Below are 25,237 nucleotides of genomic sequence, written 5' to 3'. Positions count from 1 at the left end.
GAGTAATACTGAAAGTTTCTGGTACACTGTTCCTTGTGCCTTGTTTAACAAACTAGGTGGCATCTGATTTCTTCTCAGATGTGACTTTGACTTGCCTAAACTCCCAGTGAAGCTTTCAGCATTCCACCAACAAGTCTTGCTGTCTTGGAAACTAGCGCACACACACAATTTTACACCTCACAATACCCCTATTTGGAATAACAAGTATATTCTACACAGGAACAAATCCATTTTTTATGAAGAATGGTTATATAAAAACATTTGGTCAGTAACAGACTTAATGGATGGAAGGGGCAATATTCTAGATTACAATACTTTCACTCTAAGACACGGATTTGCTTGTCATCCAAAGCAATTTTTCACTGTTATTAATGCTATACCCTCAGGTATAAAAATGTTAATGAAAAGTTACCTATCCTATTCGAAGATTACTCCAGTCCTTCCCTTATTATATACTGGTGAGATTGAATTTGATAATAAACTTTGCACTAATAAACATTTAAGACAAATTATTATCCAATCTTGTTTCCCTTATCAAGTATTAAGAAATAGGTTATTTCATTCAGTGGATAAAAATACAGTTAAATATTTTAGAACAACATATCTTAAATTTCCAATTCTCCCCAAGGCAAAAGAAGTACAATTTAAAATATTAAATGATATATACCCTTCTAATAGATTCTTACACCTAAAATTTAACTTAGAAAACTCACCATGCCATTTATGTAAACACTTTAGTGAAGACACAGAACACATATTTTTCTCTTGCAGCGCCGTTCAATCATTTTGGAAAAAAGTACAAGACTGGTTGATAATAAAAAACGTGGATGCTGAAGGTTTGACTTTTACATTACAAGATGTACTATATGGAATTACTAAAGATTGCTCTACTTTGCACGATTTGATAAATATGATAATTGTGTTAGCCAAATATTTTATTCATAAATGTAGATATTTCAAAACACCTCCATTACTTATTGTATTTAAAAAAGAACTTAAAATATTTTCAGATGCCCTGGTTAAAATGAAAACAAAAATTGCCTTAAAAATGTTCAATTCATTTGTAGTATATAACTTGCCATAGTTGATATATATGTTGTACTTAATTTTTATTTATTTATTTATTTAAATTTTGCGTTTTCCTTTCACTCTTGGATTTATTTAACTTGAATGTTTTTTGTATATTACATTTGTATCTTTGTATATTATTTTGTGTTGAGCCTTCCATATATGACACACAAGTTGTAAAGTTGAATCCCATTTTGTTGTATTTGGATTTTGTATTTTCAATAAAAAAAAAATAAATAAATAAATAAAAAAAAAAAAAAAAAGCTGGAGTGGATTGACATTTAATGTTTTACAGAAAACCTTCTTAATTTTACGATACATATTTAATTCATCTTTATTTCTATAGCGCTTTTACAATATATAATATATTCATACATGTGTGTTTAATATGATGTTGCATATTTATTTTAATTGCATTTTAAGGTTTTATTTGTGTTATTTACCATCTGTTTGGTCAATGTTGTTTCTGAAGGTTTCATTTTATTCCACTAGGTGGCAGTAAAGTGTCGTTTAAATCTTGTTTTGAGCAAAATAAAAAGTTTCTGTCTTAAAAAAACAGTCATATCTTTGGTAATATTGTTATTAGGTGGATAGCTATTTAATGTTAATTTAGAATTACTCAAAAAAAGCGTCAGTTTTAGCAATTACCATAAATAAGGTTTTGTTTTTCACCATTACTGTACTCGGTAGCACAAAAAATTGAGTCATCTACTTTTGCAAATGAACTCTTCATACATTTTCATCATTCTGCATAACTTAATTCAGACCAGCAATAATGGCTGCGCAATATAAACTTTATAAACAGCGTGGATAACATCATGTACACGTCCACAATAGTTCTCAAGATGTTCAAGTCTGGATTAGAGTAGAGCAGAAGTTGCAGTTCACAACACATGAGATCTGTGGAGTCGCTGCAGAGTTCGAATAATGGAGTGAAAACTGATCATCTGCATGTCCCTAAAACACAGACACATTTATGTACAGTTAAAGTCATATTGTCATTAACCCCTCCTGTGAATTTTTTTTTTTTTTCAAATATTTCCCAAGTCCTGTTTGACAGCCCAAAGACATTTTCACAGTATTTCCTAATATATGTTTTCCTTCTGGCTGGGGAAAGTCTTATTACTTTTAGTTTGGCTGGAATAAAATAAGTTTTTGACCGCTGGGTTAACATTATTAGCCCGATTGGGTACAGAACAAACCACTGTTGTCCAATGATGTGATTAATTAACCTAGAGAAGCCTTTAAATTGCACTTTAAACGGAATACTAATATCTTACAATACAAGTAAAAAAATACATATTATATGCACTGTCACCAAAGAAAAAATAATGAGTTGTTAGAAATTAGTTATTACTTCTCTCAGTTAAGCCACCCTCTGGAAATAATTTGAAAAAAAAAAATTTAAAGGAGGACAAAGACAAATAAAAACAAAGTTCAGATGTTTAGAAAGGGTATATTTTATTTTGTTTGACATGCAAAATTATCTGAAAACAACAATCTGAAATATACACTTATGGATAGAAAGAAAGCGAAAAAGCCATTATAATCTGCAAGCTCACGATAAATCGCGGTGGTCTTGACCGTGTTGCTATGAAGCGCAGCTGGATTGACCACAATGCAAGAAGCAGTTAAAATAAGTCTTCTTTGCTCATCGACCCTGCTAAAAACAAAAGAAAACATTACAACATACAGGCATACAGTTACCATATTTAAAAACTATAGTAAACTAAAGTTTAAAACTTAGTTTAAAATAGAATTAAGTGAGCTATGCAACTCCCACCCACCATAACCTTGGCAGCAGGTCCCTCTACCAGCCTCCCGTGTTTCCCTGATGGTCCTCAAAGCCCTGTGTAGCACCCTGCCAAAGCGGGCACAGGCCGCCTTGCCTCAGGGAGTGTACGAGCTAACCGGGCGCCAGTCCGTGCCGGATACCCGGAATGTTGCTCAGCGGCACATTTCCAACAACAAACATGGAATAATCTTCACGATATTGTGTTTAGGTATGCCAACCACAATGAAATACAACAGAGATGGCACGAGTGAAGCTTTTCTGAAGCAGACTTCGGACTTCAAATTGGCGCACTGTCGGTATTAAACTCACCAAGTACAAACAGCAACACGGAGAAAACTAACAAAACTAAGAGACAACCGAAGAGCTTTATGAGAATGCATCCTGCTCACCAAGGCTGTATTTATTTAATCAAATATACTGTACAAATTGTAAAATTGTGAAATGTTATGTTAATGGATTCACACTTTATCACATGGTGCGTTATCCTGCTGGAAGTAGCCATTAGAAGATGGACATGGACAGCAACAATATCCTAAAGTAGGCTGTGACGTTGACACGATGCTCAGTTGGTTTTAATGGGCCCAAAGTGTGCCAAGAAAATATCCCCCACACCATTACACCACCAGCAGCAGCCTGAACCATTGATACAAGACAGGATGGATCCATGCTTTATGTTGTTGATGGCAAATTCTGACCCTACTGTCCAAATGTTGCAGCAGAAATAGAGACTCATCAGACCAGGGAACATTATTCCAATCTTCTATTGTCCAATTTTGGTGAGCCTGTGTGAATTGCAGCCTCAGTTTCCTGTTCTTAGCTGACAGGAGTGGCACCCGGTGTGGTCTTCGGCTGCTGTAGCCCATCTGCCTCAAGGTTGGACGGGTTGTGCATTCAGAGATGCTCTTCTGCATACCTTGGTTGTAACGAGTGCTTATTTGAGTGACTGTTGCCTTTCTATCAGCTCAAACTCATTTCCCTGGCCATTTTCCTCTGACTGCTGGCATCAACAAGGCATTTGCGCTCACAGCACTGCCCACAGAAATACTCAGAACAGCCCGTCTGGCACCAACAACCATGCCACATTCAAAGTCACTTAAATCACCTTTCTTCCCCATTCTGATGCTCGGTTTGAAGTGCAGCAGATCGTCTTGCCATGTCTACATGCCTAAATGCATTCAGTTTCTGCCATGTGATTGGCTCATTAGAAATTTGCATTAACAAACAGTTGGACAGGTGTACCTAATAAAGTGGCTGGTGAGTGTATATGTTATTGCACAAAATGTCATACATTAAAGGGGTAGTTCACCCCAAAATTATAATTCTGTTATGTATTACTCACACTCATGGCGTTCCAATCACTTTGAAATCCTAGAGCTCCATGATCCTACATAGACAGCAATGTTCCATAGATATTGGCTGTAGTGTATGAGTTTGTATGGATGTTTCCCAGTACTGGGTTGCAGCTGGAAGGGCATCCGCTGTGTAAAACATATGCTGGATAAGTTGGCAGTTCATTCCGCTGTGGCAACCCCTGATGAATAAAGGGATTAAGCCGAAGGAAAATTAATAAATTAATAAAAAAAAACATGCCCTTTTTTAACATTTCCTCCTTCAGTGCAATTAAATTTAGCCATTTTATTATTCTAATTTTTTCTTTTCGGAGAAACTTCCAGCATCAAAACCCAGTCTATCTGTTTACTACATACTACTGAGCGACATGGCAAAAATGCAATCTCGATAATTATTTTCCATATTAAACGATAGCGATATATATTTTTATATAGGTTGTTATACTTCCAGATTTAAAAGAGTACCTCTAACAATGACTGAAGCTCCCAAAAATTACAGGGTCCATTAAATGGCGTAACATTTTCGGCCAATACATTCCCAGTGGCTAAAAATTCCGTACATCTCTAATATCAACACACTTCTAGATTCCCATTGGTGCACATTTCTGCTGTGTTATGGCTCTTAGATCAGTATAGAATAAAAAAGTCCAGAGCTTATTATTGTTATTGACATAAATTTCATTGTGATTGGATATAATATCGTTTATCGGCCAGCCTTACTACATACAGTAAATATAACATGCAAAAACAAAAGGCAGAAGTGCTATTGTGACCACTACGGTTGTCGCAATATCATTAATTAATCTTATGATTATATACCAGTATATATCTATACTTGAAATCACGATACCAAGTAGTATTGCGATACTGTAATTCATAACTCAAATTATACAGAAAATTGTCAGAAATATTTTGTTATATTAGGCCTTCTTGAATGTAATTCATAATTCCCCTAAGGCCTCAAAGTATAATTTGACCTTACTTCACCTAAAATGTATTATTTATAATTATGTATAATAATGTATAATTTATTTTGTTTATAACTGCCCAACAAAAATACATTAAAATAAAGACACAAATTATATCAAATGAAATGTTACAAACAAGCTTTTCTCCAACAAAATTAGACTAAATGAAGTGGTCAAAAGTGTTTAAATGTTTGCTATTTTAGGTTTTTCATCAATTTTTTTTTCAGTCTTATCAGGTAACAATCCAAAGTAATTCAAAATTTCACTGTGTGAGTCATTCTTTTAAAGAGATTGCTGCGGTCGCTAATAAATCATATTAACAGGAACAGAAATAAACCGATTCAGGTGTGCGTTCGAACTGAAGCGTTAGAAATCAGTGAACGGAGCCATAGTAGAGAATAAGGTTATTTATTCAGACACAACAGCAGCACGCTTGTCCCATGAGCCTTTACTGTAGTAGACACTTACAGCATGTCCAAATATGATTTAAGAAAGGATTACAGGAACGACACGGTTTTTCCACTACATGTGAGAGCTGCTCATTAGCATAAACTTGTCAAGATGTTAGTTTGGCTTTGATTTAAAATAATATTAACATGGATAACAACCCAACCGAATGAATTAAATAATAAAATCTACATCTTTAGAAAATATATACAACAAAAACAAAACGATAATAAAAACACGCAAAAAAAAAAGTGCAAGATCATGGTATCAAACGATTTCACTTGTTAAATTGAACAAACCTACGTGCCAGTGGCCCAAAACATTTAAATCAACGTTTCATTAGCACTACGTATATAGCCGGAAGCTTATAAGACACCGATTCCCTTCATTAATGTACATTTAAAACTCAACACTCCATGGCGTCAGCTCAGAGTCCAAGCCGAAACAGTGAAATTCACACTTTAACCACTTTCAATGATGGACTTTCACAAAGGCAGTTTACACACTGACTTCCTTTACGAAGATTTGCACGAGCAGCTGAATTTGGATACAACATTTGCAGCAGGTCATAATAATAATAATAATAATAATAATAATAATGTCCAGATTTCAGACCAAGCATTGGACGCATTCATACGGTTACATTAGAAAGGACTCAATTACTGAATACTGCGTCTATTTTCAGACAGGCAAGCAGAGAAGAGTGAAAGGTGGACACATGGAGAGGGTGTAAAATCTCAGGAAGGCCACATTATAGATCACATGACACCACTGAGTCTGTTTATCCAAGTACACCATGAACGGTTCAGTGTTTCATAGAGGTTATTGAATGTAAAGCACATTTATAGTCTAGCATGGAGGAGAAAAGAATTGCATCGCGCACACACACACGCACAGGCAGTCAATTAGACTATATATGTGGAATAAAATAAAAGTGTGCATTAATCTCAGCCATTCATTGTGAAACAGATAAAATAGATACTATCATTAAAGGGATAGCTCACCCAAAAATGACAATTTACTCACTCTCAGGTGGTTCCAAAATCTTTATCTCTTTGTAAAGAAGATATTATGAAGAAAGGTTAAAACCTGTAACCATTGATTTTCATAGTAGGATAAACAAATACTATGGACGTCAAGGGTTACAGGTTTTGAACATTTTTGAAGATATCGTATATAGAAGAAAGAAAGTCAAATAGGTTTGGGAATAGTAAAGGGTGAGTAAATCATGACAGGATTTTAAATTTTGAGTGAACTATCCCTTTAAATGGATAATCCCCACAAAAAAAAAAAAAAAAAAAAAAATATATATATATATATATATATATATATATATATATATAGTCATTTATTCTCCCTTATATGGTTTTAAACCTTTACGAGTTTCTTTTTTCTGTTGAACACAAAAGAAGATATTATGAAGAGAGCCAAAAGCCTGTAACCATTGATTTTCATAGTGGGTTAAACAAATACTATGGAAGTTAATAGTTATAGGTTTCCAACATTTAAAAAACTTTCTTCTTTTGTGTTCAATAGAAAAAAGAAAAGGCAAACAGACAGGTTTAGGATAAGTAAAGGGTGAGTAAGTCATGACAGAATGTTTAGTTTTGGGTAAACTATCCCTTTAAACGGATAATTAAACACAATGTAAACATAAAAGAAGATATTTTGAAGAAAGCTAAAAACCTGTAACTACTGACTTCCGTAATAAAATAAATAAATAGAAGTCAATGGTTACAGGTTTCCAACATTTTTATAATATCTTCTTTTGTGACTACGAGAAAAAGGAAAGACAAACAGGTTTGGGATAAGTAAAGGGTTAGTAAGTCATGACAGAATGTTTAGTTTTGGGTAAACTATCCCTTTAAACGGATAATTAAACACAATGTTAAACACAAAAAAAGATATTTTGAAGAAAGCTCAAAACCTGTAACTACTGACTTCCGTAATAGAATAAATAAATAGAAGTCAATGATTACAGGTTTCCAACATTTTTATAATATCTTCTTTTGTGACTACGAGAAAAAGGAAAGACAAACAGGTTTGGGATAAGTAAAGGGTGAGTAAATGATGACAGAATTTTCAGTTTTGGGTGAACTATCCCTTTAGACCAGGGGTGCTCAATCCTGTTCCTGGAGATCTACCTTCCTGTACAGTTATCTCCTACCCTGATCAAACCCACCTGAACCAATTAATTAGGACCTGAAATCCACTTAATAATTACAGGCAGGTGTGTTTGATAAGGGCTGCCACTGAAATCTGCAGGAAGGTAGATCTCCAGGAACAGAATTGGCCACCCCTGCTTAAGACAGATAATTCACCCCCCCCCCAAAATAATACATTGTCATTTATTCTCCCTTATATGGTTTTAAACACTTATGGCTTTCTGCTGAACACTAAAGAATATATTATGAGTCAGCCAAAAGCCTGTAATCGTTAACTTCTATATTATGATAAACAAAACCTATGGAAGTCAATAGTTACAGGTTTCTGACATTTTTAAAAATATCTTCTTTTGTGATTATGCGAAAAAGGAAAGGCAAACAGGTTTGGGATAAGTAATTGGTGAGTAAATGATGACATAACATCACTTAACAGTTGAAGTCAGAATTATTAGCCCAGGCGGATTAGGGTAATTAGGCAAGTTATTGTATAACAATGGTTTTGTAGATTATCAAGAAAAAATATAGCTTAGAGGCTTATAATTTTGTCCCTAAAATGGTTATATATAATTAAAAACTGCTTTTATTCTAGCCGAAATAAAACAAATAAGGCTTTTTCCAGAAGAAAAAATATTATCAGACATACTGTGAAAATTCCCTTGATCTGTTAAACATCACTTGGAAACTATTTAAAAAAAGAAGAAAAAAATTCTAAGGGGGCTAATAATTCTGACTTCAACTGTGTATGGTATTAAATCTTCATGAGTTTCTTTATTCTGTAGAACACACAAAAATATATATTTTAAAGAAAATATCTTTGTGTTCAACAGAACAAATAAATTCAAGCATTTTTGAGCAAGTGAAGGGAGAGTAAATGATGACAGAATGAAAATGTTTGGATGACCTATGCCTTTAACATTGGATTTACCTTTAAAATGTAACATATTTTCACCACATGTGCAGGAAGATGCTGCATTAGTCAGTATGTAAATAAATAAAAAGAAGCATTTGTTGATTTATAGCTGTTTTAGCACAAAATGTCAAATATTAAAATAGAAGAGAAACCGCTATTGATCAAATAACTGTAAAAATAATAAAATGATCCAGTGTTTCATAAAGGACTATGAACCTAAAGCACATTTATAGTGGAAAGCATGACTCAAGGCCATCAGACACACTGGCAGTCCATTATATGTGCATAAAAAAGGGTTTGCGTTGAACTCAGCCATTCACTGACACTCACCTTTCAGGAACATGAAATGAATACAGACTGGTATCAGACAGAAGCAGATGTGTTTGTACATGTGTTGTCTATGTGTAGTGGTCAGCGGTGTTCTACGTGGCCTGTGTCCAGAGTGTGACGGTGCGGTCAGCGGAGGAGGACAAGAAGGAGAGATGGTGTGAGTGCCATCGACACTGGATCACTTTATCTCCATGCTCTCCGACTACAGTCAACGGCAGCTGCTTCGTCAGGTCACCTGTGGGCATATATAATCATTCATTAAACACTCATTTACATGCTGAAAGCTTACGGACTCATACTGCAACATACAGTGCTCAACATATATGAGTCTGCCCCCCACAAATCTCTCATTTAAATTAATATTTTCTTAACAATATTATATTTGTACATTTACATTAGATTAATCAGTACTGAAGCCAAATCTGGAGCTAATCTAACAAAATAACGTACAATAATGGTTCAAAAATTAGTAGCCCAAATTTAAATGTTTAAGAAAAATAATAAATAAAATTTTAAAAAATGGCAAAAATCAAAAGAAACAAAAATATATACATTTTGTTGAAATGTTTGTGAAGTTTGTAAATTGTTTTGTGCAAACTAGGGTGTACTCATATATACTGAGCACGGTACATATGAACGCACTTAAAGGGATAGTTCACTCAAAAATTAAAGCTTGGTCATCCTTTAATCACCCTTCACTTGTACAATATGACAAAAATGTTTGAGACTGGAAGCCATCGACGTCCATGATATTTTTTTCCCCTGCTATTAATGTCAATGGTTACCGGTTTCCAACATTTTTCAAAATATTTTTTTTGTGTGCAGAAAAAAAAGAAACTCAAAAAAGGTTTGGAACCACTTGAGGGTGAGTAAATAATGTGTAAATTCATTTTTGGGCAAACAATTCCTTTTAAGTGCAAGTGTAGCAGACACACAACCTATAAAACACACCACCAGAGTTAAGACAGAGTATAAATAAACATCCCCCAAAAAAATCCCTAACTTATTAAAGATCGTAAAACATGATGCATTAAATAAAGTGTAATTTAGTGTATGTAGTGTATAGTGTAATTTATGGGTTTCAAAGTACTGGGTTGCGGCTGGAAGGGCATCCGCTGTGTAAAACATATGCCGGAATAGTTGCCGGTATATTTTGCTGTGATGACCCCTGATAATTAAGGGACTAAGCAAATAAAATATAAATGAATTAATGCATTTTTGGGTTACAGTATATGAAGGTCAAGAGGTGTAAACATAAAAATTATTTTAAAAAATAATAATAAAAATAAATAAATAAATATATATATATAAATCAGATAAAATGTTGCTAAAAAATAAAATAAATAATATTATAATAAATATTATATTATAATATTTTATTATATATTTTTAAAATATATTTTATTATAATATTTTATTATGTAAGCCATTTCTTTGAAGTGGTTGAACATAACCAGTGTCTATTACATATGCAGATGGCTATTAAATGTTTTAATGTGTTTTTTTTGTTTTTCGTGTTCTCACTGAAGTTTCGATAATAAAATCAAAACAGCAACAATACAAACACTGACTACATTAGCTGATTAACATAACAGTATATCAATTTTGTGATTAGTTAATGTTGTTAAAGAGATAGTTTACCCAAAAAGTAAAAATCTACTCACCCACAAGTGTTTTTTTTTCTGTTAAACACAAAAAGATGTTTTGAAGAATGCTGGAAATCAGTAACCATTAACATCTATAGTAGGAAAAGAATAATAGAACTAAATGCAACATTCTTTAAAATATCTTTTGTGTTCAACAGAAGAAAGAAACTCAAACAGTTTAGGAACAAGAGGAGGATGTCTAAATGAACTACCCCTTTAACACTTACTCCAACAAACAGATGTGATGAAAGCAGTTGTCCTGTTTGTCATGTGAAGTTTCACATAATGCCTCCGATATTATCAGACTGCTTTCCTACATTCAGTTCAACAGCACTTAGGCTGACCTGAGAGACATCCCACATCTTACCTTGCAGGTCAGTGACGATGACCTTGTTGTCGTAGGATCCAGTGAGCAGGTAATGAGCTCCGGGTGAGAAGCGCACTGACCGGACGTCACTGGAGTGCGGCTTATACGTCTGAACCATTCGTCCACCTCTAATGTCATAGAGCATACAGGAGCTGTCCTCCTGTCCCGTCGCCAACAGACGCCCACTTGGATCCACCGCTACTGACGCCACAGGGCTGCCTGTACAATCACACATACAACATAAAACACATCAACAAACTACCCAACCTGCGTTACAAATGTAATGGTATTTTCAATAATCATGGTAACAGCACTATCAGTGAGGTAACTGACTCTGTGCTGTTATAATAAATAATGCACCCTCAATATGTCTTTCATCATTGTGAAATCCCAACCTATTTATCATTTACAAATAATTGACAAGTTCCTTTATTATTTAGTCTATATTCTCACATTTCTAAACTGTATTTAAAAATGTTCATGTTCAATCTATCTTAGATGCTACAACAACTTTACTAAAATAATAAACCACAACAATTTCAGCCACATCAGCATCTGATCAACTATCTAGAAGCAGATAATGATCATAAATGACCAGCATACCCAGTAAGGGTCTGCTATTAGATGCATTTAAGCTTCTGTCTTGCTACAATCCAACCCGCTCTTTAAGAACTCAAAACTCAGGGCTTCATGTAGTACCCAGAATGGAAAAGTCCACTAAAGGAGGTCGAGCCTTCTCATATATGGCTCCTAAACTCAGGAATAGCTTTCCAGATAATGTCAAAAACTCAGACACACTTTGTCAGTTTAAAAGTAGATTAAAAACTTATTTTTAGTAAAGCATAAAGACAATGCATCACGTAACTGTAGGATATACAGTTAAATTCAACTTTTCAAATCTATTCTTTCATATTACATTAATATCACTTGAGCAAGTAAATTTTAAACAGCAACTATGCTAATTCCTTTCTTTGTTCTCTTTTTGTATTTGCCTCTAGATTGTGGAGTCATTCAAGAACTTTGTAGAGATGCCAACCCTATGAGGACTTGAAATGATGATGCCAACCATCCGAGATCTTCGAGGACAACAAACACTTAATAAATAAACACACTTCATTGAACAAGCATTATTATTACATGTAAATATTATTTCTGGCTAGCTACGTTTATATACAGCAAACCCTTTACACAACTCCTTACCTTTTCAGAGTTTGATAATAATGTAATGATGTGCACCTTTTGTGAAGCTGCTTTGGAATGATAATTATTATGAAAAGCACTATAAAAGTACATTTAAAATGAATTGAAAAAAGTCAAATACAAGCCCACCTGAGCCTTGAAAGGCTGTTCCCACCACTCTCACACAGCTGGGAACACGCAGGTCCCAAAAACGCACCGTCTTATCCTGAGAACCAGACGCGATCATCCAGCCCCCCCACGTGTACAGAGACAGAATATGACCTGAGCAGAGAAAACACAACACATATTCTCATTCAGGCCACTTAAAGCTGTTTGGTAAGGTGTTACACAGTGTGGCCTGTTCCACTACAGTTTTACTTTGCTCATTAATGCAGAGTTTACAGCGGTTCGTTACAAAGAAGTTCCTCCAAAATCCATATACATTTCAGAATTCAGGTTACAGATCAAGCTGTTTGTCTGTCTCTTTATATTGGGTTAAAGAGACATGAAATAGAAAAGAGGAAAGGTAAGGACATTAGTTTTTATAAACCTAGTAAAATCAAGAATCATTGTTGATTTTAATTATTATAAAATGATGAATGCAATTAATGTTTAGGAAATAGACTGGTGTTGCGATGTAGGGTTGTTTTGTTATTAATGAGATGTATTGTACAAATGAATTGATCTGATTTGTAATTGAATTGTTAACTAATTGCTTGTTAAAAAAGTATTTGTAAAATCTAAAAATCTCTTTCTCTCTCAGAATTGCATTCTTAATTTATGTTCCTGTGCCTCAGAAATGGGTCAAAGATATGTAAAATATTGTCCAAACATCCATCTTAAAACACAACATCTGTCTTTAAAAAAGTCTAAAGTAAAAGGAAACAGACATTTCTAAGATTAATATTATTCAATAACCAAAGACAACATCACTATTAGACCTACCTGCAAATTGTTAAGCACTATTTCAATCTGTATATTTGTTCAGTTGATATTAATTATGCTCTGCTAGTTGTTTACTACAGACTGTTCACATGACTTCAACATTTTAATATTATATAGGTTAGGTTAATAGTTTCTTTTCCAATATTACAATATGAATTGCTACAGTATATGGCATAAATTATATGACTTTTACATGATTCAAATTAACAACCAAAAAAATTTCAAATGTTACTTTACTCCTTTAATCAGGGCCGGTCATGAAGGGGCGGTGTCCTGCATATTTTAGTTTCAACTCCAATTAGACACACCTGAATCAACTTTTTAAGCTTTTTCTAAGCATACTAGAAAGCTCCAGGCAGGTGAGTTGAAAAAAAGTTGGAGCTAAACGATGCAGGACACCGAGTTTGGACACCCCTGCTTTAAATTATAACTGTTTTACTTTGGCCAGTAAAATTTTAGCAGACCAAGTGAAAGTCTGAATCTGACTGGAGCAGTAGTTCAGTGAGCCTTGCTTAATGTTTCAACTCTTAAAGACATACATGAATGTAATTTCAATCAATATTGTGCCAGTACTTCCTTGTAGTATCGCGTATGGATATTTATTTATGGTATTGTATTAAAGTAAGTGACTCCAGTATGGTGACTACACTAGTATGTACCTGTGTGTCCGCTCAGCGCGTGCAGGCCTTGTCCTCTCTGGCAGTCGGTGGTGTAGATGTTACAGTCTCCTGCTCCTGCACTGATCAGAATGGCTCCTCCACACTCGGGACCCTCCATAAACGCCAGATCTCTAATAGTGCCGTCATGCATACTGAACTCCAGATCAGGACCTGAAGCAGAGAGAGTGATCAATGGCACGAAAGAAATGACAGTGTGTGAAGTTAAATATCTAAAATAAAAGTCATTCAGTCTGTTACGACTAATGATTTCTTATTTATTTTTGTTGCACACTGTATTGCGTCTTTTCCTTTGTTCCACCGTTTTTGTTTTGTTTTTTGTGTTCCAATAGGCTCCCATGTAAATGTGGTCCAGGCTCTGATTGGCTGCTGGTCGTGGAGAGCTATAAACCTAAATTTCTGGCAGAGTTCGAGGAGCTCATTTTTAGTGTGACGGTTGCTGGGAGTGGAGAGCTCCTGAATTTCCCTACCCCTCCGGCCGACGACCAATCTTTAATCCTGTCGAAATGTCCATATATGCTTACTTTTTGAGAGTTAGAGCTTGTATGGGTAGCCTGCCGATTTATTTGATTACTTTTGATTTTGTTTATGTTTAGGAAAGAAGATAAGCTTCCTGTATTTTCCTTTAAAGATTTACAGGTAATTTAGTTTATTTACTTTGCAGATTCTTCGTTTGTTATTTTGGGCAGAAGCCATCCTGAAGAGATCCTCATTTAAATTGCTACTTTTTTAATAATAAATCGATTTAATTACTCTCAACTGAGTGTCCGCATTTGGTTGTCGACCGTAGGGGATTTTTGGCAAAAGTTTTTTTGTTTCCTTTGGGAAATCCACCACCCATAACCTTATTTTGTTTATTATGCCCATAGTTTTTTCCCCTAGACTTGGGGCGTAATAGTCAAAATTAAATTATTCCAATAAGGCAAAAAGACTGAAGATAAATAGGGTAAATGTGTTACTAATCAATGTCATCATTGCTACTATTTTAAACTACAGCTTTTATTAAATGTTTAAATATGGAAATGAGGCATTGTCATTAAATATGCATTTATTTGCATTAAAACAGAAATCTCGAAATTGGATAAATGAGTTTAAAATGCCTTGTTCCATTTTGTGTGCACAATAAAAGTTTTTAAACATTCTGAATACAAGAAGAAATAAAACTGTGGTTTATGTAAGTGCTACTTAAGAAATTAAAATTCTTTTTTTTTTTGAAAAAGACATATTATGATTAAAATCTTCATATGTAAATGGTTAAAGAGCAATAAAATGAACCGTGATTTGGAAGTTTTTTTCACTAGTCTGACAATGACAGTTTAGTATCACTAAGTAGTTACCGAATTTAGTTACATATTTGAGTTAATTTTACTTTCCTATTTTAGGCTTTCATTTCAGTTTTAGTTGTAGCACTTTTGTTGTGTTTTTGTCTTCTATTTTAGTTTTTATCTCATGGTTATTATAGTTTCAGGTAATACTAAACACTAAAAAAAAAAATATATATATATATTGAAGGATTCGGATTTCTGCTTTCCAATTCGTCTCATCATGGACCACCGTTTATCCTTTTCATCATCCTGTTTCTCAGTATTTAACTGTGAATTGATTTTAACTAACGAATAAGTTAAAACTGCTTACTGCAAAAATGTTCTGTGTCCTTGTTTCTCTTTTTGCCTGTCTATTTTAACTTTGTTTTCAGGAGACACACAAACCAGGTCATAGGTCATGGAGCCCTCTCTCTCTCTCTCTCTCCATCTTTTCTTATGACTGGAGGTCCAATACAGAGGAGAAGAAGACAGCTGTTTTATTGTCCTGATATATTGCCTATAATTTTATAGCTGTTTGATTGATCTGTTTTTGAGTATAATTAATAGTAATGTAATTCCTTTTTGTGTGGAGACAGACTGTGTGTAGCCAAGATATTGCAGCAGACTGTTGATGGAAACAGTCTTGAAACAGCCTGATAACACAGCTGAACGTACAAGAAACATCCTTGAGTCTTTAACACAGATGGTCGTTTGTGTCAATTGTTTTCCTGGTTTAGCTTTTTACACGTCGGAGATCAGCTCCTAATAACTTAAGGCGACCTCACCTCTAGGCATCAGGTCGCCATCCATATCTGGAGACAGATACAATGCTTTCTTTGACGCACGCATTAAGGCCATCCATATCTGGAAGTAGATAATATGTTTCTTTGACGCATGTATTTAGAATTGTCTATTTCTGTTGTAACCAATGAGAACTGTTTACCTGGATCCCACCCTTTCTGGACTTGTGTAAAGAGTATAATTGTTCGATTGTTGAAACTGTAAGCAGAGCGGCCTAGGAACTCATTGCGAGTGTTGAAGCTGGCTTCTGCGAATGAAACTGCAAACTATCTTCAGTAAACTTGATTTATTTATTTAAATCTCTGACTCCGGCTCTTCTTCATCTACCAGACTGGTCATTCTTTGGGTTAAACTGTAAATTATCCCTACAGTTTTGGTGGAGGACGCGTGGCACTTGTTTACTGGTAACACCATTGATCAATCAACAAAATGAAGGTAGGAAGATTTAAAATTATAAGACTAGGGATTGTCTGTGAAGTAGTGGGTAGTAACGGAACGTTTTTGGTTCTCATTCAGACGTGAATGAATGTTGTTGGTTCTTATTCAGACGTGAATAAAAGGCGCCGGTGGATTCACAGGATTTTGTGGTAGATTGCTGTGGAATCCCTTAGCGAGCTGGTGCATTTTGTGGTACACCTATAGCAATACTGATAAGTGTAACAGTAGTTGAGAGGTGTACCTTCTCCTTCACCCGGAGTTAGAGTACTCATTTGATGGGTGTTTAGGAGGCTTTTGGGACATTCTCGGGCATAAAACCTGGACTGGTTTTCTATTTAGTAGTGGACTAAATTAACCCGAGATTGTAATTGAGTTCCACCACTGCTATCTAACTACATCACAGACAAAAGGCATGCCATAAGAATAGTGTAGGTCAGATTATTAGGGAAAGAAATAATTGCATAAAAATAACATTATAATAGGGATCCATTAGAAAGTAGTGGCCACAAAAGTCAGACAAGATACCTAGAAATATCAGGGTGAGGTTGATTGATCAATGATGCACCAGGAGCAATCCCGAGAAAATTATGACCCTAACTGGATTGGACCGGTCTAGACAGTTTGCACATCTTGGGATGGTTTGCAGATTCATCAAGCAGAAGCCAAGCAATGTTGGTAAGATTGCCCTCTCAATTTCTTCTTGCTTTTGGTGTTGAACTCTGATATAAAAAGAAATAGGTGAGAGCAGAATGCAGTAAATGGCTCAGCTAAGCTCTCGGGTATAAAATTATTTTAGAACTGATTGTAAGAAAAAAAAAAAAAAAAGTATTCTTTTGGCATTTAATTGTCATTGAAAAGCTAAAATCTAAATATTGAGGGGCTAGTAGCAAAAACTAAGCACAGAAACTGACAGTAACATTATGGGAATAAAGAATAGCTTATGTTTTGTCTTAGAAGATAAGATTCTGTGTGACTGCACTGTTATCTTGGTTTAGCCCTCACCATGACTTTTGACTGAGTTTTGGCTGTAAAAGTAACAGAGACATGTCTGAATAAAAATGTGCCATGTAAGTCTGTGCAAACAAGCAGCTTTATGGTTTGATATATGTATTTTTAATAATATATATGTAACATAAATGGGGGTTTCAAATAATACTTTGATGGATGCAGTTAACCCCTGAAAGATCTAAAACTATTGTTGACTGTACCAGCATTACTTTGAAAATGCATGTCAACTCTGTTTTATATGTTTTAGGACGGGTTTATGTAAAAAGATATTACAACGAAATTATGTTATTGAAGTTAATGTTATGTTTAATGTATGTTTAAATTTAGTAAACATGCATTTTCATTCTAGATTGCTCAAAACTCTCTTTCTCTCTCATTAGATGTCAGCTAAGAGCTGCTATCTGCCTGTTCCATAACAATTGATAAGCACAGTGCTCAGTTGGAAATCACAAAGTAAAGGAAATGCTAGAATGAATACAGAAATTCTACATTTAAATTTTTATACACTAATAGAGGTATTAGTAATTAAAAATCAAAGTTAACAAATAAGAGATTGCAAAATGCTTTTGTTTTGTTTTTTTCCCAGTGATGGGTTGCGGCTGGAAAGGGCACCAGCTGCATAAAAACATGCTGGATAGGTTGGCAGTTCATTCCGCTGTGGCGACCCCAGATTAATAAAGGGACTAAGTGAACAGAGAAATGAATAAATGAAAATGCTTTTATTAAAGCATCTTGAAAAACACTAATATACCCGCTGAGCTATAGAGATAATTAATTTGAACAGTTGTTATTACTGTTTGGAAATTTCTTTTCTTGTCTTCAGTGGTTTATTACTGTTTGAAACTTTCGTCTTATCCTTAGTCTCCACCATCACATACAGGGCCTGATGGCTATACTGAGGTAGCAGACCCTGACACTGAATGGATCAGGGTGATATCTAAACTCCCTGAATAATCTCAGCTTGATATTCAGTTGATTTAAGTGTTTGATTAACCTGTCTCAATGTTGAATTCTAGTAGGTAGTCTCAATGGCTTTCATGGTTCTTGACTGCACTTTCCCATGTAGAAAATTCTGAATCAAGGAGGAAGCCTGCACAGGAGCTTGCAGTGTGAGTGGCAGTTGACCGGTGGGCACGAAGGGGGGTTCCCTAAGACGGGTAAGATTTTCCCTTGGCCAAAGCGGAAAACAACCTAGGGCATGGGACCCCTCGTAAACCCCGGGGCATCTACCCGAAAAGGGGGATGTTTAATGTGAAAGATGGTGCTGGACTGGGGTGATGCTCTATCGGCCTAAAGCATCCTTAGAGGGGAACTGTTTGAAGTTACAGTAATCTGCCTCAGTGGCCCCGTCCAGACCTGATCACGAGAATCCTGCCTTTATTGAGGACATGTCTGTCCTTGTGACAAGCATCAACGGACTATGCCAGGGTATGATACCCTGAAGGAGATGATTGGTAAAAAGATAATGGCAATGGGCTTTCAAGAACCATTGGAGACAGTAAAGTTTCTTAAAAATTTACCAATATCAATGTGGTTGGCTGCTTTAACAGCACTGGATATTTTATATGTCTGAATTTTAAGAATGCAGAATTCCTGAATGTGAAGCTGAGATGATTTTTAACTGATGTGTCTGATTTTTCATAGTATTTTACTAATGCAGGTCCTTATGCATGGCGAAGGACAATTTCGAGATGGTGTTGGCTAAAGATAAAGACTGGCTGTGAGATGGTTTGGATAACACAGCTGAATGGAATTAAGCAGTTAAGGTAAAATAATTACAAGAAATTCTCTTAGTCTTTAAATAGTTCCAACTGAGTTTTGAGAGATAAAAACTTTTGACATTTGGAACGCTGGTAAATGATTAAAGATTCTGAATTGTAATCATTTTAATGTTATAGTCTAAGACTATTGAAAATTTATGTGCATGAAACAGAGAGACAGAGACTGTTTGAGTGAAGCCATGGGTTGTGTTTTGTTTCTGTTATCGACTTGCTTAGCAACGATATTAAGAAAACAAAATGCACCAGCTGATTGTCTCAGAAAAGACATTGATTATGAACAGAAACTTTGAAACTTGATATGTAAATCCAGTTGAAACAGGACAGAGAATTTTAAGAATAAATTTGTGCGAGTTCAACACCAAAAGCAAACTTAGTTATGAGCTGTCACAATATTCATATCTATGGTACAATAATGCTTATTGTCCTGAGGGAATGATTCGTCCCTGTTGTATGAATATTGTCACTAGCCTCTGGAATGAGTGTTATATTATTACAGATTGTATAAGCGAAATGCCAGACATTGCAGAAGTCAATAATGCTGAGTGAATCTGAAAAAAAAAAAAAAGATGATGCAGACCATGAGATGAGCTTTAAACGGATGGGTTATCCGGCTCTGTTTGCAATGGTTAATAATGACTTCTTTTCCTGATTCAGATTACTCTCTGGAATAATAATAATTTTAAAACAAGTTTTATTAGCTTATAGCTGTGAAATTGAAGACTGCCATCCATATCAGGTTACAAACCCATGTCTAAATTGACTGAGAAGTTCAAAGGTTAATTACAGTTAATTCTTTGCTATCTGAATATTAATGTTAAATATTTTAGACTTGATGGCATTTAAACAGTGACATTGGCTAAGTCACTAACCACAATAGTCCAGAAAGCATCCTCACTCTAGCATAGGAAAAATAAGCAGAGAATTGAGTCGAAGTCATTTGTGTTAAAGGCAAATGCTGCAGTAAATCACTCTGTCTGTGTGTGTGTGTCCTCAATGGTAGAGGAACATAATTGTTTGGATGTTGTGTAGAACAAAGAGATAAAGTTGAATGAAAGTGTTTGCATCTGATGGTTGAATTCAGTAAGAAGTATTTATACTGCTGCAGCGAAAATTAACATTTTAGTAAACAGAAATGCAGCGTGACCTTTAACAGCATTTTTAAGCAGTCAAGTCAACTCAAGTCAATATTATTATTGTAAATACTGACAAGTTTTACAGAAACTTAGACTGTCTTTAAATGAAAATTTAGTAGTCCATATCCAAGCAAGAGTCTTGATTATATGTGGTAAAAGAGTTGTTAACTCAGTCTGTTCTTGTTCAATTGGTAATGCTTTCAAACAGGTTTCACTGTCAAATGACATGTATGAAAGGTTTTCAAATAATCAAAAGTTTGAGCAAATAGCTAACCTGTGAGCATTTCTAATTGACCAGACAGTAAGAATCAAATGAATTTTTTACAAAATCAATGTTGAATGGTTTAGTCAGAGTAAAGTAAATGGTACAAATGACAAGTTGAGAAGATAATTATAAGGTTAAGTCTTATTTCTGTTAAAAGATGCTTGAGTTTGAATTACTCAGGTTTGATCTTTGTTAAATTTGACTAAGATTTTGTTAAACCCCTAAAACGTGGGAACAAAAGAAATTGATTCACAATCCCTCTTATTGCATGTTAATGACTTGGATTAATAGTTTGTAAAAACCATTACATCTTTCTTGGTCTTTAGGTAACAGGTGATATCTATATCTAGTCTCTTTGAGGTGACTGAGGGTCTGGCTCAATTCATTTAGCCCGGCTTCCAGAGAGTGGATTTGATATTAGTTTGTTAACTGTGAAGGTGAATTTGGCTCATTATGGCCAGGACAAGGGTGCTTGTACACTTCCTATCAATGATACAGAGGAATGTGTTGCATCACTCCAATCACATCATTATTTGAATAAAAATATATTTTAAGTGGACTTGACTGACATGGAGTTCAGCAAGGTGATAATTAAACATGGTAATGGTGCTGAATTGGACGACTGTGCTGCTGGCATGTTTAATGTGTGTTAATGTAAAAATGCTTCATTATTCTAATTTGAAGTTACAGAACACGCTGATGAATGTTTTAAAACTGGTGAAGATAAAGATGTTTTTGCAGGTCATGAATTTGAATCCTGTGTGGCTTAGGTCGAGTGGATGACCTTTTGTGTCTGATCAGAGGATCTCTGAGCACTAGAATTAGCCTGTATGTTTGGATTTAGAGTTGGAGCAAGTTGTAGATGCATCAGAGGAAGTATCGATGGAAATTATGAGTTGTTTACTTCTGGAGGACTTTTAGGGCTTGCGCATTTGTGTTCACATTCTGGACTTTGGTCCGCTGTAGTTTTTTTTTTGTATGTTTTCACTTCTGCTTGCAGGACCCTTAATCCCACCGATGATGAGAAGCGTGAACTCCTTTTGTGGGTGGAGAGTGAAAGAGCCCTTAGCTTGGGGACTGGAATTTTTAGGTTCCAGCTTGTCCAAGAAGGGGTGAAGAAAACTCTGCAAACTTATTAAGGGAGCATGAGTCATTACTTTCACTCTCCTTAGTGACCTCACTGGTTGACCGGAAGCGGAGTTTGGACTCCATTCGGGTCAAAAGGGGGGACTGAAGGATTCGGATTTCTGCTTTCCAATTCGTCTCATCATGGACCACCGTTTATCCTTTTCATCATCCTGTTTCTCAGTATTTAACTGTGAATTGATTTTAACTAACGAATAAGTTAAAACTGCTTACTGCAAAAATGTTCTGTGTCCTTGTTTCTCTTTTTGCCTGTCTATTTTAACTTTGTTTTCAGGAGACACACAAACCAGGTCATAGGTCATGGAGCCCTCTCTCTCTCTCTCTCTCCATCTTTTCTTATGACTGGAGGTCCAATACAGAGGAGAAGAAGACAGCTGTTTTATTGTCCTGATATATTGCCTATAATTTTATAGCTGTTTGATTGATCTGTTTTTGAGTATAATTAATAGTAATGTAATTCCTTTTTGTGTGGAGACAGACTGTGTGTAGCCAAGATATTGCAGCAGACTGTTGATGGAAACAGTCTTGAAACAGCCTGATAACACAGCTGAACGTACAAGAAACATCCTTGAGTCTTTAACACAGATGGTCGTTTGTGTCAATTGTTTTCCTGGTTTAGCTTTTTACACGTCGGAGATCAGCTCCTAATAACTTAAGGCGACCTCACCTCTAGGCATCAGGTCGCCATCCATATCTGGAGACAGATACAATGCTTTCTTTGACGCACGCATTAAGGCCATCCATATCTGGAAGTAGATACTATGTTTCTTTGACGCATGTATTTAGAATTGTCTATTTCTGTTGTAACCAATGAGAACTGTTTACCTGGATCCCACCCTTTCTGGACTTGTGTAAAGAGTATAATTGTTCGATTGTTGAAACTGTAAGCAGAGCGGCCTAGGAACTCATTGCGAGTGTTGAAGCTGGCTTCTGCGAATGAAACTGCAAACTATCTTCAGTAAACTTGATTTATTTATTTAAATCTCTGACTCCGGCTCTTCTTCATCTACCAGACTGGTCATTCTTTGGGTTAAACTGTAAATTATCCCTACAATATATATATATATATATATATATATATATATATATATATATATATATATATATATATATATATATATATATATATATATATTTGGGTGGGTAGCACGTTCGCCTCACACCAAGAATGTCGCTGGTTCGAACCTCGGCTCAGTTAGCGTTTCTGTGTGGAGTTTGCATGTTCTCCCTGCGTTCGTGTGGGTTTCCTCCGGGTGCTCCGGTTTCCCCCACAGTCCAAAAACATGCGGTACAGGTGAATTGGGTAGGCTAAATTGTTTGCAGAGTATGAGTGTGTGTGTGTGAATGAGTGTATGTGAATGTTTCCCAGAGATGGGTTGCGGCTGGAAGGGCATCCGCTGCCTAAAAAACTTGCTGGATAAGTTGGCGGTTAAATCCGCTGTGGCGACCTTAGATTAATAAAGGGACTAAACCGACAAGAAAATGAATGAATGAATATATATATATATATATATATATATATATATATATATATTTCATAGGCAACTAACATGTATTAAGTAACAAAAACATGCATTGAGTGGTTTACCATTTCAGCCCTGATTTGAAAATACTTCAAAATGTGTCAGTGTATTCTGTGATGTCTTGTTGTAAAGTGTATTTTTGTTTGCAGTCTCTCTCTTTCTCACCTGTAGCATTGCAGGTCTCAGGGTTGAAGGGCAGCACTTTGACATATTTATCATTGGAACCGGTGGCCAGTAATTGTCCACAGGGGCTCCAGGCCACACAATATATGGAGCCTTTGTGATGCTTGTTCCTCTTGAAGCGGATTACAGGAGGTTTGTTCGTCCCCGTACCACTGAGAGAAACAACAGAACAACCATATAAAGACATTCGTCGATCAACTGGATTCCATGCAAATGAACTGCCACTGTGTTGATCCAACCAGAGCAAGTCAAAAAATATACAAAAATAAACATTTAATTTCTTTGGAATAACAAACATTGACAATTTGTCCAAGATTTGGTTAGTAACAACAATTAGACATTAATTTGTTCACTGTTATTGTGCTGGATTATTGATGGGTTGAAACCTGGCATAGACAGTATTTTCTGTGCAAATATTTTTATATATAATCTTTTTTTATTTGCCATTATTTAATTCCAACTTAAATCAGGGTTTCCGCGGGTTCCTAAAAAGTCTCATATTTAAAAATCTAACTTTCAGGCCTTAAAAAATCTTAAATCCGTAGTTGTAGTTCTTAAATATTTTTGCACAGGTCTTATTTTTCCAATGTCCATGTAACGCTACATCTAATGCTCATTTAAATTCTTTTTTGTTGTTGTTGCTTGGTTTTCGTGGTGTTGTAGTTCTTTACTTTACTAGTCCTAGTGTAGTTTGCAGTATTACAACTACAAATGAGACTAACATGCAATAGCCAATCAGCTTTCTGTTATTGAACTTGGTAAGCGCAGCGAATGTGACGTCATTGCTGTGTTTGCAGAGGTTCGCTTCCAATGTGCGAGATATGATTTCAGCTGGCGGAGTGAACACATTTCGGGTGAACAGTTCGAGCAGCACCGCGTTTGATTTGAGTTGAATATAAATAACTTTAAAGAGATTTGTACAGGTATGCCTTTACAGACATCTTAATAATCCGTCCATGTGTGATCATCATAGAGATAACAGCTTAAGATGTTTTTTTTTTGTAGTTCAATGGTGCATCCAACCTGTCTTCAGTACTGTTCAATTTAAATCATTTTATTTTATCACAAATTTTGTGATCTCGCATGTTCTCTCACACATTTTTGATATTGATATTTAGGTCTTAAACTTTAATACTTAAAAGTTTTCAAATTTACAATTGCATTAATAATGCATTTTTGTTTAATACAGCATTTTGAATGTATATATTTTTCATTTGAAATAATACTTTACAATGAAAACCAAAACCACAAGTAGATAGCATCAACTCACTTGATTCATTTATTCAAATGAAGCTTTGATCTATTTTAAATGCTGTGTGTTGCAAACACAAGTTCAAAAGAAAAAACAAAACTGACAATATTGTGCTAAAATGTAACACCAATATTAACTTGTTTAATAAACTGTTGCATAAAATTTATCTTATAGTTGTGATCATGCTGATATTTTGGAAAAAATCCCTCTAATATTTTACATTTACATTTAGCAGACGCTTTCGTCCAAAGCAAATAACAATTGAGGAGGTATTCAGCGATTTAACAAAAAGAAGCAATACACACCAGAAGTGATAATTACACACACAGGTGGGTAGTAACGGATCACATTTACTTTGATGCATTTACGTGAGTAAAATTGTTGGGTAACGTGTACTTTGAGTACATTTAAAAATGTGTACTTTTACTCAAATAAATAATTATAGAGAAATCTTACTTCCCTACATTTGGCGGTGTTCATTCGTTACTGTGAAATGATTATAAATATGATTCATATGACTTGTTTGCAAATATCGCGAGGCGCCGCACTGGAGAGGT

General features: G+C 35.1%; 1 protein-coding gene across 12 annotated transcripts in view; it reads right to left on the bottom strand.

Annotated features, from left to right (window-relative positions):
- Positions 1-1,380: 1,380 nt before the first annotated feature.
- The window catches only part of wdr47a (WD repeat domain 47a), a 53,800-nt gene continuing 29,943 nt past the window's right edge, over positions 1,381-25,237 (bottom strand). Inside the window, exons 11-18 of one of the 12 annotated variants that reach the window (XR_012394041.1) lie at positions 23,411-23,580; positions 13,829-13,999; positions 12,375-12,506; positions 11,046-11,264; positions 9,033-9,267; positions 4,203-4,394; positions 2,631-2,731; positions 1,843-2,025 (exon numbers count right to left, since the gene is read on the bottom strand). Coding sequence is in view for 1 of the 12 variants with exons in the window: in XM_001922584.9 (XP_001922619.3) it covers positions 9,125-9,267; positions 11,046-11,264; positions 12,375-12,506; positions 13,829-13,999; positions 23,411-23,580 (835 nt within the window). In the remaining 11 variants the exon portion in view is untranslated. Of the gene's footprint in view, positions 2,026-2,506; positions 4,395-8,447; positions 9,268-11,045; positions 11,265-12,374; positions 12,507-13,828; positions 14,000-23,410; positions 23,581-25,237 lie in introns of those variants that run through there. The other 11 variants (XR_012394040.1, XR_012394049.1, XR_012394044.1 and 8 more) reach the window with 11 other exon arrangements.

This window comes from Danio rerio, chromosome 2, assembly GCF_049306965.1.
Source record: "Danio rerio strain Tuebingen ecotype United States chromosome 2, GRCz12tu, whole genome shotgun sequence".
Classification (NCBI taxonomy): Eukaryota; Metazoa; Chordata; class Actinopteri; order Cypriniformes; family Danionidae; genus Danio; species Danio rerio.
This window is presented reverse-complemented; position numbering and strand designations above follow the sequence as displayed.